This window comes from Nyctereutes procyonoides, unplaced genomic scaffold (genome assembly GCF_905146905.1).
Source record: "Nyctereutes procyonoides isolate TBG_1078 unplaced genomic scaffold, NYPRO_anot_genome, whole genome shotgun sequence".
Taxonomy (NCBI): Eukaryota; Metazoa; Chordata; class Mammalia; order Carnivora; family Canidae; genus Nyctereutes; species Nyctereutes procyonoides.
Window position 1 is genome coordinate 25,931,484 of NW_026575139.1, and position 13,486 is coordinate 25,944,969.

The following is a 13,486-nucleotide window of genomic DNA, read 5'->3' on the forward strand; positions in this document are numbered from 1 at the left end:
TTTTATAGGCTGGTCTAGGGGATTTTCAGAAGGGGTGGAAGAATTCCTCAAGTTCTGTTTACATTCTCTTATGGGGCTTAAGGGCATTGAGCTCTGTTCTCATTCTAATATGGGACTTTCTACCATGGGTGTGGGCTCTGTTGTCTTTCTAATATGGGATTCTCTGCGTGGGCAATTGAGCTCTATGGTCTTTCTGATATGGGATTACCTGCTGAGGACATTGAGGACATTCTGCAGTTTTCCCCATAAAGTTCAGCTCTTATTCACAGGGGCCTAAGATGGCTGTACTTGTGCTAATGCTAAACTTGAGGTGGAATGGCCTTGATTTTTCTCGGCCTCCACAATTCAGATTTGCCCTAAAGAGATTATACTCTTTCTACTTAAAACCACACACACACACACATACACACACACACACTATTTGGTTCACTTAAAAGTGAGCATTCTTGTTGATATACAATATTCATTAAGAATTACAGCTGTTACAATTCTTTAGACATTTTAGTCTTAGTTTATGATCTTTATGATTGATACCTCAAGTATTCTGTTAACCTGAAGTTGAGCACTTTCCTAAATTGATTTCGATACATTGGTTTTATGCACTTAATTCAGTATTGGAAAGATTTGAGTAAAAATGAAAAATTCCATGTAAGCATTATAAGAGTGTTCTGGGTCAGGTGTTTGAGTGTTCACTAACTGAATGACCTTGGGCAAGTTACTTAAGCTCTCTATGCCTGTGTTTCCTGGGACTCTTGTTATTCTACTCACTATGAGTACGATTTCACCTTCATTCAGGGCCAAATGATGGGAGATAAAGAGGCGAAAGAAGCAGGAGGCATGTTGGCCTCTTCTTCTTGGAATCACGATTTCTATTTCACTAAACTGAGGAAAGAGCCCCTCCTTCAGAGGTGTGGCTCTTGGGGGTTTCCATTGCTTCCACTAGCACAGAATATCTCAGAGAGCTGGGGTGTGAGAGAACAAAGAAAAGAGATAAAAGGGAAAGTGATTACTATACTCTGAGGATTAGGCATTTCCTTACCCGATCCCTGAGCCACAACTAGAGTGCTTTTCCAGAGTTCTTTGTGTGCCACAGAACACACTTTTGGATTTCTGGCTGTGTTAAGTTCAAGCTGGAGATCTCAAAAAGGGGAAGGGGAAGGTAAACTCCTTGCCAGTTCAGAAATACCTTGGATCTTGATATTCTTCTCAGATACATCTTTTCTACTCTTTACAAAAGAGACCTCAAATAGGTGCATGGAGCATTCTGTTCAGGTTTTATTATTTCATTCAGTGGATGGGACAGGGAAGAGTGGACCTACTCAGTTGTGCTAAGAACCAGATCATAAATTTCCTTTTAAAAGAGAACACTTTGGGGATGCCTGGGTGGCTCAGTGGTTGAGCATCTGCCTTTGGCTCAGGGCATGATCCCAGGGTCCAGGATCGAGTCCTACGTCAGGCTCCCTGTGAGGAGTCTGCTTCTCTCTCTGCCTATGTCTCTACCTCTCTCTGTGTATCTCATAAATAAATAAATAAAATCTTTTTTTTTTTAAAAAAGCACTTTTATAATATTTTCACCATCCCTTCTGCTTTTTCTCACCCAAGGCTATTCCCATTAAGATACAATTTGAATTGCATTACTACCTTGCAAAAAAGAAAAAAGCTTTATTAGCTCTCCACTGACTCTATAATTAAATATACTTCATATCCTAGCCAAACAGGAATACTTGCTGATACATAGTTATGCTATTCCACACCTATAAGTTTTGTTAAATTTTATCTACCTAAAATAGTTTTTGAACCTTTCAATTTTTGCCTTTTCAAATTCTACACCTTTTAAAGCTTAAATATACTACCTTCTTAAAATTTGTTTTAGTTCTCTGTCTTGTTCTTATGTGCTCCCCATAAAAGGAGTATGTGATCTCTTCAGCCTTTGAATAACTGTTATTTTAGTTCATGGCTTTTTAACATGCATATATACATATTTACATATATATACATACATAGTGTTAGAATTATTTTTGTGTTCAGAGATACAGTAACTATGTCTAGCACAAGCTATTATGTTCAGATCCAAGAAAGGTAACATTTAGTGTCTACTGTGTACTTTTTCACTTCTGTATAATGGCTCTTTGAGACATTTGTTCTGAATCTCATTCATATGAAGATACTGAGGGTAAGTAAAGCAGTATTATCTTAACTCATACAGTGGCAGTTTCTTGAATGCTTCCAACGGATCCCTACCATATAGTAGCTACTCAATACGCATGACAATAACCCTTTTTTTGTTCTTTCTACAGTACCTTGGCCATGTAGAAGTTGATGAGTCAAGAGGAATGCACATCTGTGAAGATGCTGTAAAAAGATTGAAAGCTGTATGTATTTGATGGTTGCCACTATTGATCTATATGCAGAAATATTTTCTTAAGAGACTTTTGCTCAGTAAATTTTACTGATTCACTATCCAAAAAAACCGGTATTTCTCTTAAGGCAAAAGATGGAGACTCTCTAATAAAGAGCCTCTCATGTTATCCATCTAAAGGTATAAATTATGAAGACCAACTTTGTCAGTTTAGGCCAGACATTATCCAAAGGTACTTTTGATTCAAAACCCATATTAAACAAGTGTTATGAAATCTTAGAGATGAATAATGTTCTAAAACCAAGAGAAAACCATTAGTGTCTTAACCTAACTATGATAACTGGGTTATAATTTACTGATGTTAAATTTGCTATAAGAAACAGTAGAAGATAGACTTACCTTTGATGATGGCTAATGAGGTTTACAGCTGGGGGAGAGCTTATTATCTGGACTACTTACTCACCAGTTTTCTTCTGTATATACCTCTAACATAAACAGTGTATTTCCCCTGCCTTTTTCCCCCCCTGCCTTTTATACAAACTGCAGCATACTTGAAATGGAGAGTCCTTTTCCAGGATAAATAATGGGTTTTTTTTGCCTGTTATACCATAGAATAAATCCCAGGCATATGCCTATGTATTTAATAAAAGGAGAGAATGGATTCAGAGTTCATAAAGGTTCACATTAAAGTGTTAATATCATATTTTGGATAGGTTTGAAGAATGTTTCATAAACTCTGACAATCCTCTTCAGAACCATCCTTCTCTCCAATGTGTGGCCTTTTCCCCCTTTGCTATGAAAGCTTTAACCATTACTTCTGCATGCCCTTGCCCCAGACAGCATTAAATATTTGTTTGCTTTGGGTTTGCTGGTATGGTAGGCTGTCACAAGTTTGGCTACTAATGAGTGCTTTTTTTCCTCTCAATTTGCTTAATAATCAAAACTTTTTCTGCTTCTTAGGACATTTTATGTGACCTCTCATTTATAATCCCTCAATACAAAAGATATAAGATTAAGGAAGCCACCTACTTAAATGTATTATATTTTGGAATAAATGTGTGTGATTCTGTAATAGAAAGGAGAGGAGAAAAATAACCAATTATAGTATGCAAGGAACTAAAAAAGAAACTAATATGTAGACACATGTATACATATGCATACATACCATTTACCTCAGATTTTGGTCATTTAAATTCTTAAATGATTGAAGCTCTTCGTATTCTGATCATTATTAATGTTAAAGGAATTTATTTTCATCTATTATGGTATGTGAAGCTATAATTTATAGACTTGTCATGTCTACCTGAATATAGTCTCCAATTAAATACAGTCTCAGATGTGTAATTTTCCAAGAAACATAAATTCCGTCTCTTCTTTAACAGAATAGTTCTAAGTTCACTAGAAGTTTAGCTTAGAAAATTTAAAAAGTAATACTCTGATTTGTCCTATTCATTAAAGAATATTTTAAACATCGTATTATTAATGACTGAAAACATCAGGCAAATCAGTGAACAGTGACTAAATAGACCTAAAACAAACTACAAAAAGTTATCAAAATCTTATAACTTATTTAACTTACAGGTAGAAGGTCACTGTGGAATGAGCCTTTAGAAAGTCTTTTAATTCAGATTATGGCTTCACATTCACTCTCTAAGGGAAAACTAGGGATGGTTTTAATTTGCACAGAAGATATGAAGAAATGATATTTAATTTGAATGAGCAGCAGATCCTCTTAACTAGTCTTTTTTGGCCTACTTTTAATTAGGAGCATCTTTACATTGTATAGGTAATATTAAAGTTCACTGTGTAAAACAAATGGATAAAAACAGTACATAAAATTTCTTGTAATCCCAGAGATAGCCACTATTCACCATCTAGTTTTAAAACTAATTTTTTAGGGATGCCAGTCAGAAGTGCATATGACTCTTGATCTTGAGGTCATGGGTTTGAGCCTCATGTTGGGTATAGAAATTACTTCAGTAAATAAATAAACTTTAAAAAAACTAATTTTTTTAATTGAATGAATTTTTTTACCTTTTTGTTTTTTTAACCATGCAGATTATAAACATTATCATTTAAGATATAAGACTATTTAGATAATAAAATTTAATAGGTTTATTTTTCACCAAAGATGGGAACCAAAATGCCATTTACAAAATTATACCTATGCCTAGGACAATGTCTGGCACATAGTAGCCACTCAAAAAATATTTCTAAAATATATAGAAAAGAATTCAGTCCTCAATATGTGGTCAAATCAAATCTCATAACAATTATCATAACCATATTTTACATTTAATGTTTTAAAGATTATGAAACCTTTTGTATCTCTCTAAATGATCCTTATTTCCCTTTGGTCACTTATGACTAATAAGAATGTTGATTGCTTTTCTGGACATACTTAAACTTTTGAACTTTGAGGAGAAATTGACCACTTCTGAACTTTTCATTCAAGAAGTTCCTTAAAATTTTTCAGACCTACCCTATCCAAGAGACTTGGGGCAAGTATTGTGTATAATTTCACATGGGTAAACATGTATTTAAAAAATAAGATTGAATTTTTGGGTAACTGGGGAACAGTTTCCTGTTTATTATACTCAATGAAACTTCCTCCTATAAATACTCTTTCTAAAGCTTATACTGAGAAGCTTACAGAAGGTTGGAAGTTTTCAGGATGTTGTTCTTCTCAGACCATATTAGTCCACAAACATTTGAAATTTTTGTCTTCTTTTCATGTTTACTATGCCGAAATTTCTAGTTGCCTCCCCACCCCCCACCAAACATTTGTCTAACAAACACATCTGTAATCTGCCAAAAGCTAGGTCTCTTTCTTAGAGCTTCAGATAAATGGAAGCAAATGTAGAAGTGTACAAGGTTATAGATTAAAGAAGAAATAACATGTTTATGGCACTAGTTTGATTGCTAGAATTTTAAAATTTAAAGAATTATATAGCTCAGGTGTACTAGTTAAATAGCAAATCAAACATCTTAAACCTATCATTTGAATGATGTTTGAACTAAAACTGTGACATTCTAGAGCTTTTTAAATTTGTGAATAATGAGGAAGTTGGATAATTTGCAAGTATAGTTTTTATTTATCCTCAAAGTACTCCCTCACAATTTAGGATCACTTTAACATCAACTAGAAGTTACCTGCATAGTTAATATTCTCAAATGAAAAGATATTATAACTAAACAAAATCATCTTTTTTAAAGATTGAGTTTTAAACCTGCTCAGAGCATAAATATGTTTAAATTCTTTTTTACTTTGCATGATAAAGTTAGTTACAGCTATTTTCAACTCATTTACTTTGTGACATAAGTGCACAAATTTAGCTACCTTGGGACTTGGATTGTGTGGGATAAAATGACAGAAACAACTATTGCCCATTTTTAGTGCCTCTAATGACATAGTCAGTTGCAGGGTGAGTAGTAATGTCATTTATCAGTCTATTTTGTAAAAAGTATATTGGGCCTTTTGTTATCTTGCTTGACACTGGTCCAAGATGCCCTTCCTTTTAAAAGGTCTTTTCTTCCCATTCTCTAAATGTTTCTCCCTCTCTGTCTTGGTTTTAGACTAGTTTCATTATACTGACAGTTTCTAATATGTTGGTTTTTTTATTCACTATTTGATATATTTGCTTTAATATATGTTCTTGTTTTAGCAGGTAAAAGAATCATAACTTGTTTTTTTTAAATACACTAATATTCTCTAATACTATCTTTTAATGCATTTAATGCATTTTGCACGTCAACTTTTTTCATTAACATCTGAGGTCTTTTATGAAAAGAGGGCAAGCTACATGTTTAACAAGAGCTTTTTTAGGAGCTGAATTAAATATTAACAGATCTCTTTCCCTCACCTTCCTATCCCTTAAGAATGGTGAATCTTTTAACTTTGGGCTGCATCTTTAAAAGCTGATGGTCATTCACAGTCTAACAAAACTAGGGTCACCAAATTTGGCAGTAGAAATAAACTTATAGTCTTATTGCAATAACTATCTGAATTACTTTGTTTTTCCAACTTAAGTTCAAAACATTGTGAGGAAATATTTGATGCTGTTTGTGATTTTCAAAACTTAAGTAGAAAACACTTCAGTGCTGAGAGTAATGAATGAGTTTATAAATTGTCTAAGAGAGTAAAATTTCAGTACGGTTGTCTTTTTCTAGACATTTATGCAACATTAAAAACTGATTATGAAAACTAAAGGCTTAACAACCAGAGTTAAGAAATGTGAAGTTAAAATAGCTTGGGTTAGAATCCATCTACTTTCACATAAATTCTGATCTTAAAAAGTAGACAGCTTTTAAAGTTTCTCAGCTTAAAAATTAGTGTTGGAGCCATAAATAGCTATATCTCTTTTATCTACATAGTTTAGAATTGTATACTTATCACTGTCAATGCAAGTTTTTTTAATTCTAAAACCAGTAGCATTTTAAAAGAAAACCCTATTTTTAAAATTTCAGTTGTGGTCCACAGATGTTTGGTTCTCAGATATATTTGTCTTTTTCCAGCTGCAGTGAAAGCATTAACTCTGTGTTCTTTAAAAAAGAGGATTTATTCTCTGTTTGGAATAGAACATATCTATTATCTCCCCATGATTGTTGTGGAATTGATCAGCCCACACATACACATGTTTGCAAATTGATCCCAATGGATAAGTAGTTCTCTAAGTTACATATTGAATTCAGTAAGAAAAAGTCTGACAAGGATTCTTGTTGCACACTCATAATTTAATGTGTTGCATTTTTTATGTGGTTATTCAAATGTGAACTATTTTTTTTAATTGATGACTTCCATATAGTTGACCACTGATTTTTAAACAGAAAAAATGTGTATGGAAATTGAAAAATATATTTACTACTCACTATTAGGAAATTTAAAATGCAAATCTCACCAAATCAATATGTCTTAATCTTTTTCTCTGCTGCCAAATTTGGATAATCTGTTTCAAAAGTAAATAGAGAATACTAAACTAGTTGCTCTGCATGGGTACAGGTTCTGATTTCTTCTCTTTCCATGGATTCTTAGGCCATACAGTATGTTTTCCTGCATTTTCATGCACCCTTCCTTTTTCCCTGTCACTCCTGGTATGGATAACTCTTTAAAACTCTCACTCCCTCCCCTTCTCCAACTTTGCCCTTTACCCAACTTCTGTATGTGCTTATTGGTGTGAAACCCTGGGACATTTAGCCTATACAATAATAGCGCTCGACTTGTCCCCCTGTTCCTCCAGGAAAGGAAGTTCTTCAAAGGCTTCTTTGGAAAAGTAAGTTTAATGCCACATTCGTGCTTGCTTTATAAGGAGTTACACCCCTAGTATAGCACTGACATTCGTTTCTTTATAATACAGGAATTGATTTGACTATATATGGAAATTGATAAATTGGAAAGTTGCTATCTATGATATTGTGCGTCTTTTGATACTGAAATCCAATAAAGAAAGCAAATAGGTTGAAAAGTATTATTTCCTCAAAGCTAGGTGTTTAATTTGGTCTTACAAAGCTGTGCATATTAGCATATTAGTTGGATTTTTAACAAGTGGGTTTTGCTTAGTGCTCAATATTGGCAGAGAAATGGGAAGAAATATAAGTTCAAGTGGAAATTTAATATACCCCACCGTTTACATTTAATGCTAGTACTTTTTTTCAATCTAAATTAAATTTCAGGTGAAGTGAGTGAAAGTACATAAACTAATCTCTGACGATTCTGTCATTTTTAACCTGGGCTGCTAACCTAAGAACTGTCTTAATTAGTAGTCAACCAAATATCTGTCATTGTGTGGGGTGTTCCTTCTGTACATGCTTTTCAAGTAATGATTATTGAATGTTCAGATTTCCTTGGAATTAAGAATATATATATAAATAGGTAACTAACATTTTTGTGTCAGAGTTTATCATTATTTAATTTTGAGTAAGTGCTACAAAATAATTTAGGCTGGAACTTTCCAAACACTACTGCCATGGATATAAATTACTAAGAGTTAATGTGAATATAAAAATCCCATCATAATTGTTTTTTTACTACGTGGCTTTGTTACTTTGGAAATCTGTTTTAAAGAATAAATAGTTTCCATTTTTTTTCTCAAGTAAATGTTTTAGTTGTAGCTGGTTTTTAAATGTTCATGTAGGTCACCTTTATACTGTAAATTTGTTTATAAACATATTTGAAGAGATTTTAGATTGAATGGTTTCGTTCAGTCACTGCTATCAATCTGAAATAGAAAATCATATAATTTACTCACACATCACAATAAAATTTTTTAATAGACATTTTGGGTTTGAGTTAAATTAACAGGTCCATATCTAGAAAGAATTAATCCTATAAACATTTGCATCATTACAATTAACCCTCAACAATGCCAGGGGTCAAGGCCTCCAACTTTCCCTGCAGTTAAAAATTCCTGTATGATTTTTTTGACTCCCCAAGAACTTAACTGTAGTAACCTACTGTTGACCTTACCAACAACATAAAATCAATCAACACATATTTTGTATATTATGTGTATTATATATATATTCTTAAAATAAGCAAGAGAAAGGAAAATATTAAGAAAATCTTAAGAAATACATTTACAATACTGTACTGTATAAAAAAAACTGCATATAAGTGGATTTGCACAGTGCACTGGTGTTTAAGGGTCAGCTATATAAATAGGCATTACAACTGTTAAGGAAGTTTTTTGTAGATATTTATTCTTTTCCAAATAGAATTTCTTAAAGCAGTTTCATATCACCATAATTATTAGACAATTTAAACTAGCTTCCAAGTGATGTTTTTAATATCTCTACTTAAGTAAAACAACCTTATGTAGACCTTGTATAGAAGGCTACGTTGTAGAAAATACTGATTTCGTTTATAGAAAAAAACATATTAAAATAACACTTATTAAAAAGTTACAACATGATGTTAGGGAACAAAGGTAGCTCTCACTTCAAAATCAATCCCAAAATATCAATATTCATTGCTGTACAGAATGGAGTCATGCTATACCTACAAGTGTAGCTGAACTGGGTCACACTGTGCTTGTTGGCTGTTTTCACTGCATTTTACAACATGAATTTTATGGCATGAGAAGGAAAATTAGGAGTCATCTCAATCTTTAAGATACCACTGAATTTATTATTCTCCCTGTTTTACAATGAGGTAACTAATGTTAACAAAGGTGACCTGCCCAAATTCACAGATGTAAGTTAGTAGAAGCTAAAATTTGGACCCAGATAATTTGATTCCCAGAGCCCACAGTTTTAATCACTATGCTTCATAATCACTCTGTTTTCACATTAGTTACAAAGTTAAAAGATTGAACCTTAGGGTGCCTGGCTAGTTCTGTCTGAATGTGAAACTCCTGATCTTGGGGCTATGGGTTTGAGCCCCACACTAGGTATATAGATTACTTAAAAATAAAATCTTAAAAAAAATAAAAATAAGAGATTTAACCTTAAAAGATGCCAATAAATAACTTCCTGTAAACACATTTCACTTCCTTTCTTCTTTGAAGGTAATAATTTAACTTTGGATTTTACCTCTCAATCAACTTACTTTTTTATTAAGGCTTTAAAGAGTCCTTTTTAGTGGTTTAAACTAATATTTTATTGAATATTTAAATCATACTACTGAGTTTTAGTCTCACAGGATTTCCTTAAAAGATGCTAAGCAGATGAGTACCAGGTGTTTTGTGGCTGTATTGAATCCCTGAATTTGTAGACCTAAAACTAATATTATAAACTATTAATTATAGTATGTTAACTAACTGGAATTTAAATTAAAACTTCTAAAAAAGGGGAAAAAGGTTGCTAAACAATCTCATAACAGCATCTATGAACAAATGTGGTTTTCAGAATTCTTTTGTTATTAAGGGGAGAATTCTTTTTATGGCAGGGTGATTTTATTTTAATATACAATTTTTTAAAGTATAGTTAAGTCATTTAAAGAGTGGAAAACCAACAAGGAAAAAACATTATCCATAATCTTACCAGAAATGTGGTTTTTTTTTTTAAGATTTTATTTATTTATTTATTCATGAGAGATATGGAGAGGCAGAGACATAGGCAGAGGGAGAAGCAGGCTCCATGCAGGGAGCCCAATGTGGGACTCGATCCCGGGACCATGGGATCACCCCCTGAGTCAAAGGCAGGTGCTCAACCGCTGAGCCACCTAGGTGTCCCAGAAATGTGCTTTTAAATGAAAAACTTTTATTTATTTTTTGGAAAAACTTTTTTTTTTTTAATAGAGCCTTTTAAATCTTTCAAATTGCTATCATTCAGCTCACTTCCACATTAATCTACAAGAAATAGGCTGATGAAAGAGATTTGGTTTGTCAAGTTTGCCAAGTCAGTTGTGGTTTAATGAGAGCTGAAAATGAAGAATCTCACTGGACAGTAAATGATAGGGAATTTGTTTATTTTTTTCATTAAAGTATAGTTGACATATAATATGTTATATGTTTAGGCATACAAGATAGTGATTTTCTAATTATGAGACACTATAATAAGTGTTACTTACCAACTGTAACCATACAAAGTTTCTACAATATTATTAACTATTGAATAGGAAGTTTTTAATCCAGTATAGTTTTTCATAAATTTTGATACTTTCTTAGCCTTCATGTCTTGTATGGTTTAATGGTCCAAGATAAAGAGAACAATAGTTATCAAGAGGTGTTTCCAATCAAACCCATTTGCATGATTGTAGGTAGACAGAAAGATTATTAGCACTGAATCTGAATTTATAAATCATGGCCAGGAGAACTGCTTCATCTTCTTCCTAAGTTGTTCCTTAACCTGAACAACCAGTCATTTCTCTATTCCTGCATCACCAGTTAATAGGAGTGCTCAATAGTGAACAGATAAACCTGAATCTGTTACAGTACTGTGTTATTAGCCCATTGTAAGCTTAACACACATCTTAAAACAGAAGGAAAAAACCCTGACACCTTGAAATAACTTTTCCCAAACTAGCTACATTAAATTGTTCACTGTTGTTAGGAGAGCCAAGAATGTACTCAGCTTTTTAGGAAGTACTGTATACAGCTTCATTAGTGTTTTTGGCCATACCAAGCAAATAACTTGATTAACCAAGTAATTACATGGCATTTAAATTTGAAAAAGATTTTATAATTTTAATATATTTGAGGAACTCCATGAGCTAAGTAGTCTATATTACCATTTTATGAGGAACTGACTGAATACAAAGATATGAAATGTTCTTAGGCTACCCTATTAGGTCTCTTTTTAAAGCCATCATATTAGAAAAACTCAGTTCAGTCTACTTCCTGTGAGTTCTTCTGTGTGTTTCCTTTAATACTCCTGCAAAATACTTTGTTTCTGGACTCCAAAGGCTTAGAGATTTTTCTCCCGTACACCAATCAGTTTTTTGCAACATCAGCTAGTTACTCAACAATTTAACTCAATTCTAATGCTGTCTGCCTGAAGATAGTGTCTGATCCCATGGGTTAAGGGTTCAGTCCCATAAGACTGCTCCCACCCTACTTCAGATGCCAATCACAAGTAATAGGTCTCCAGATTACCTATAATTTCTGTCTGATTTGGCTACAAATCAGAGGTTCCCACAACCCCCTCTTCAGGTTTAATTTGCTAGAGCAGCTCGCAGAATTTAGGGAAATATATTATTTATTAGATTATTTAAAAGATATAATAATGGAAACAGAAGAACAGCCAGACCAAGAGCTACATAGGGTGAGGTCTGGGAAGGTTCCAAGCACTGGAGCTTCTGTCCCTTGGAGATGGAGTATGACTCTTGGTGTGGTGTGTTTGCCAACCTGGAAGCTCTCTGAACCTTGGACAGTTAGGGTTTTATGGAGACTTCCTCACATAGGCATGACCAATTCTTAATTCCATTTCTAGCTCCTCTCCCTCTCTGGAGGATGAGGTAAGAGATGGAGCTAAAAATTCCAAGCTTCTAATGGCTTATTCTTTTCTGGTAACCAGCCCTTTTATAGGAGCCTACTCAGAGTTACCTCTCAAGTGTTCTTATCACTAAGGAATTTACAAGGATTTTAGGAGCACTGTGTCAGGGATGGAATCAAAGACCAAATACTACTTAAAAAAAAAAAAAGACCAAATACTAGAATAAGAGATGCTTTCAGTGCTCTTATCACTTGAGAAATTAGGAAACTACAAGGGTTTCAGAAGCTCTGTGCCCAGAACCAGGGGCAGAGACCAAAAAATACTTTCCATTATCTCACAGCTATTTGCTTATATTTACATAGAGCTTTATAGTTATGATATGCTTTGACCTACTTTCTAATCTGCTACTCACAACCACTCAGTGAATTAGGATAGTTCATGAAACTACATTTTACAGATGAATAAACAAGCTCGAAGAGGTCACCTAGTTTAGTACTAAAGGGCAGTGCCTACCCTGAAACCAAGGTTTTCTGAAAGTTGGTACAGAGTTTTCTCCTACTCCATATTTGATGGTCTGTCTTTCATAAATACACTAAATAGCTCATGGGCCTTAATGCTTCCCACAAATATGCTTTGTATGCCCTGCACACTGTTTATAAACTTGAATTAGTTGCCAAAATTTCAAACACTGAAAGTTTTTGCATAAAAACTAGAATATCTATCTTAAGAATTGGAAGATCTGGCAAAATGGAATGCTTTCTATGTGGCAACAGTGGCTTGAGCTACATAGCCACTGTACCTTTTGTTTGCCTGTTTGCCACAATCCCTGCAACTCCCTATCATGCTTAGAGTCAGCCTGCTTTACTCCTTTTGTTACCTGCTGTTAATCCTGTAGGCGTTTGAGTTTCTGAACTCCTCCCTGGACTATTATGTCACTTTGAATTGGGGTGGGGGGCAGTTCTCACTGTATAAAAATCACAAAAATATTACATCTGTTCTAGCAGATCCTGTTAATATACCGCCAAACGTATTTTTTCTCATGTTCTTACGGTTTTTCAATTGTTAAATGGCATAATTAGAAATTATTATATTTTGGAGAATACATGGTTTTTTGTTTGTTTTTTTTTTTAATTTTTATTTATTTATGATAGTCACAGAGAGGCAGAGACATGGGCAGAGGGAGAAGCAGGCTCCATGCACCGGGAGCCTGATGTGGGACTCGATCCCGGGTCTCCAGGATTGCGCCCTGGGCCAAAG

The 13,486-nt window shown here is 33.8% G+C and overlaps 1 protein-coding gene across 9 annotated transcripts in view; it reads left to right on the top strand.

Annotated features, from left to right (window-relative positions):
* Positions 1-13,486, top strand: part of NUMB (NUMB endocytic adaptor protein) — a 168,160-nt gene that overhangs the window by 123,079 nt on the left and 31,595 nt on the right. For 6 of the 9 annotated variants that reach the window (XM_055303912.1, XM_055303911.1, XM_055303914.1 and 3 more), the window contains 2 exons: positions 2,298-2,372; positions 7,597-7,629. In XM_055303912.1, coding sequence (XP_055159887.1) covers positions 2,298-2,372; positions 7,597-7,629 — 108 coding nt within the window. The remainder of the gene's footprint in view (positions 1-2,297; positions 2,373-7,596; positions 7,630-13,486) is intronic. The other 3 variants (XM_055303915.1, XM_055303917.1, XM_055303919.1) reach the window with 1 other exon arrangement.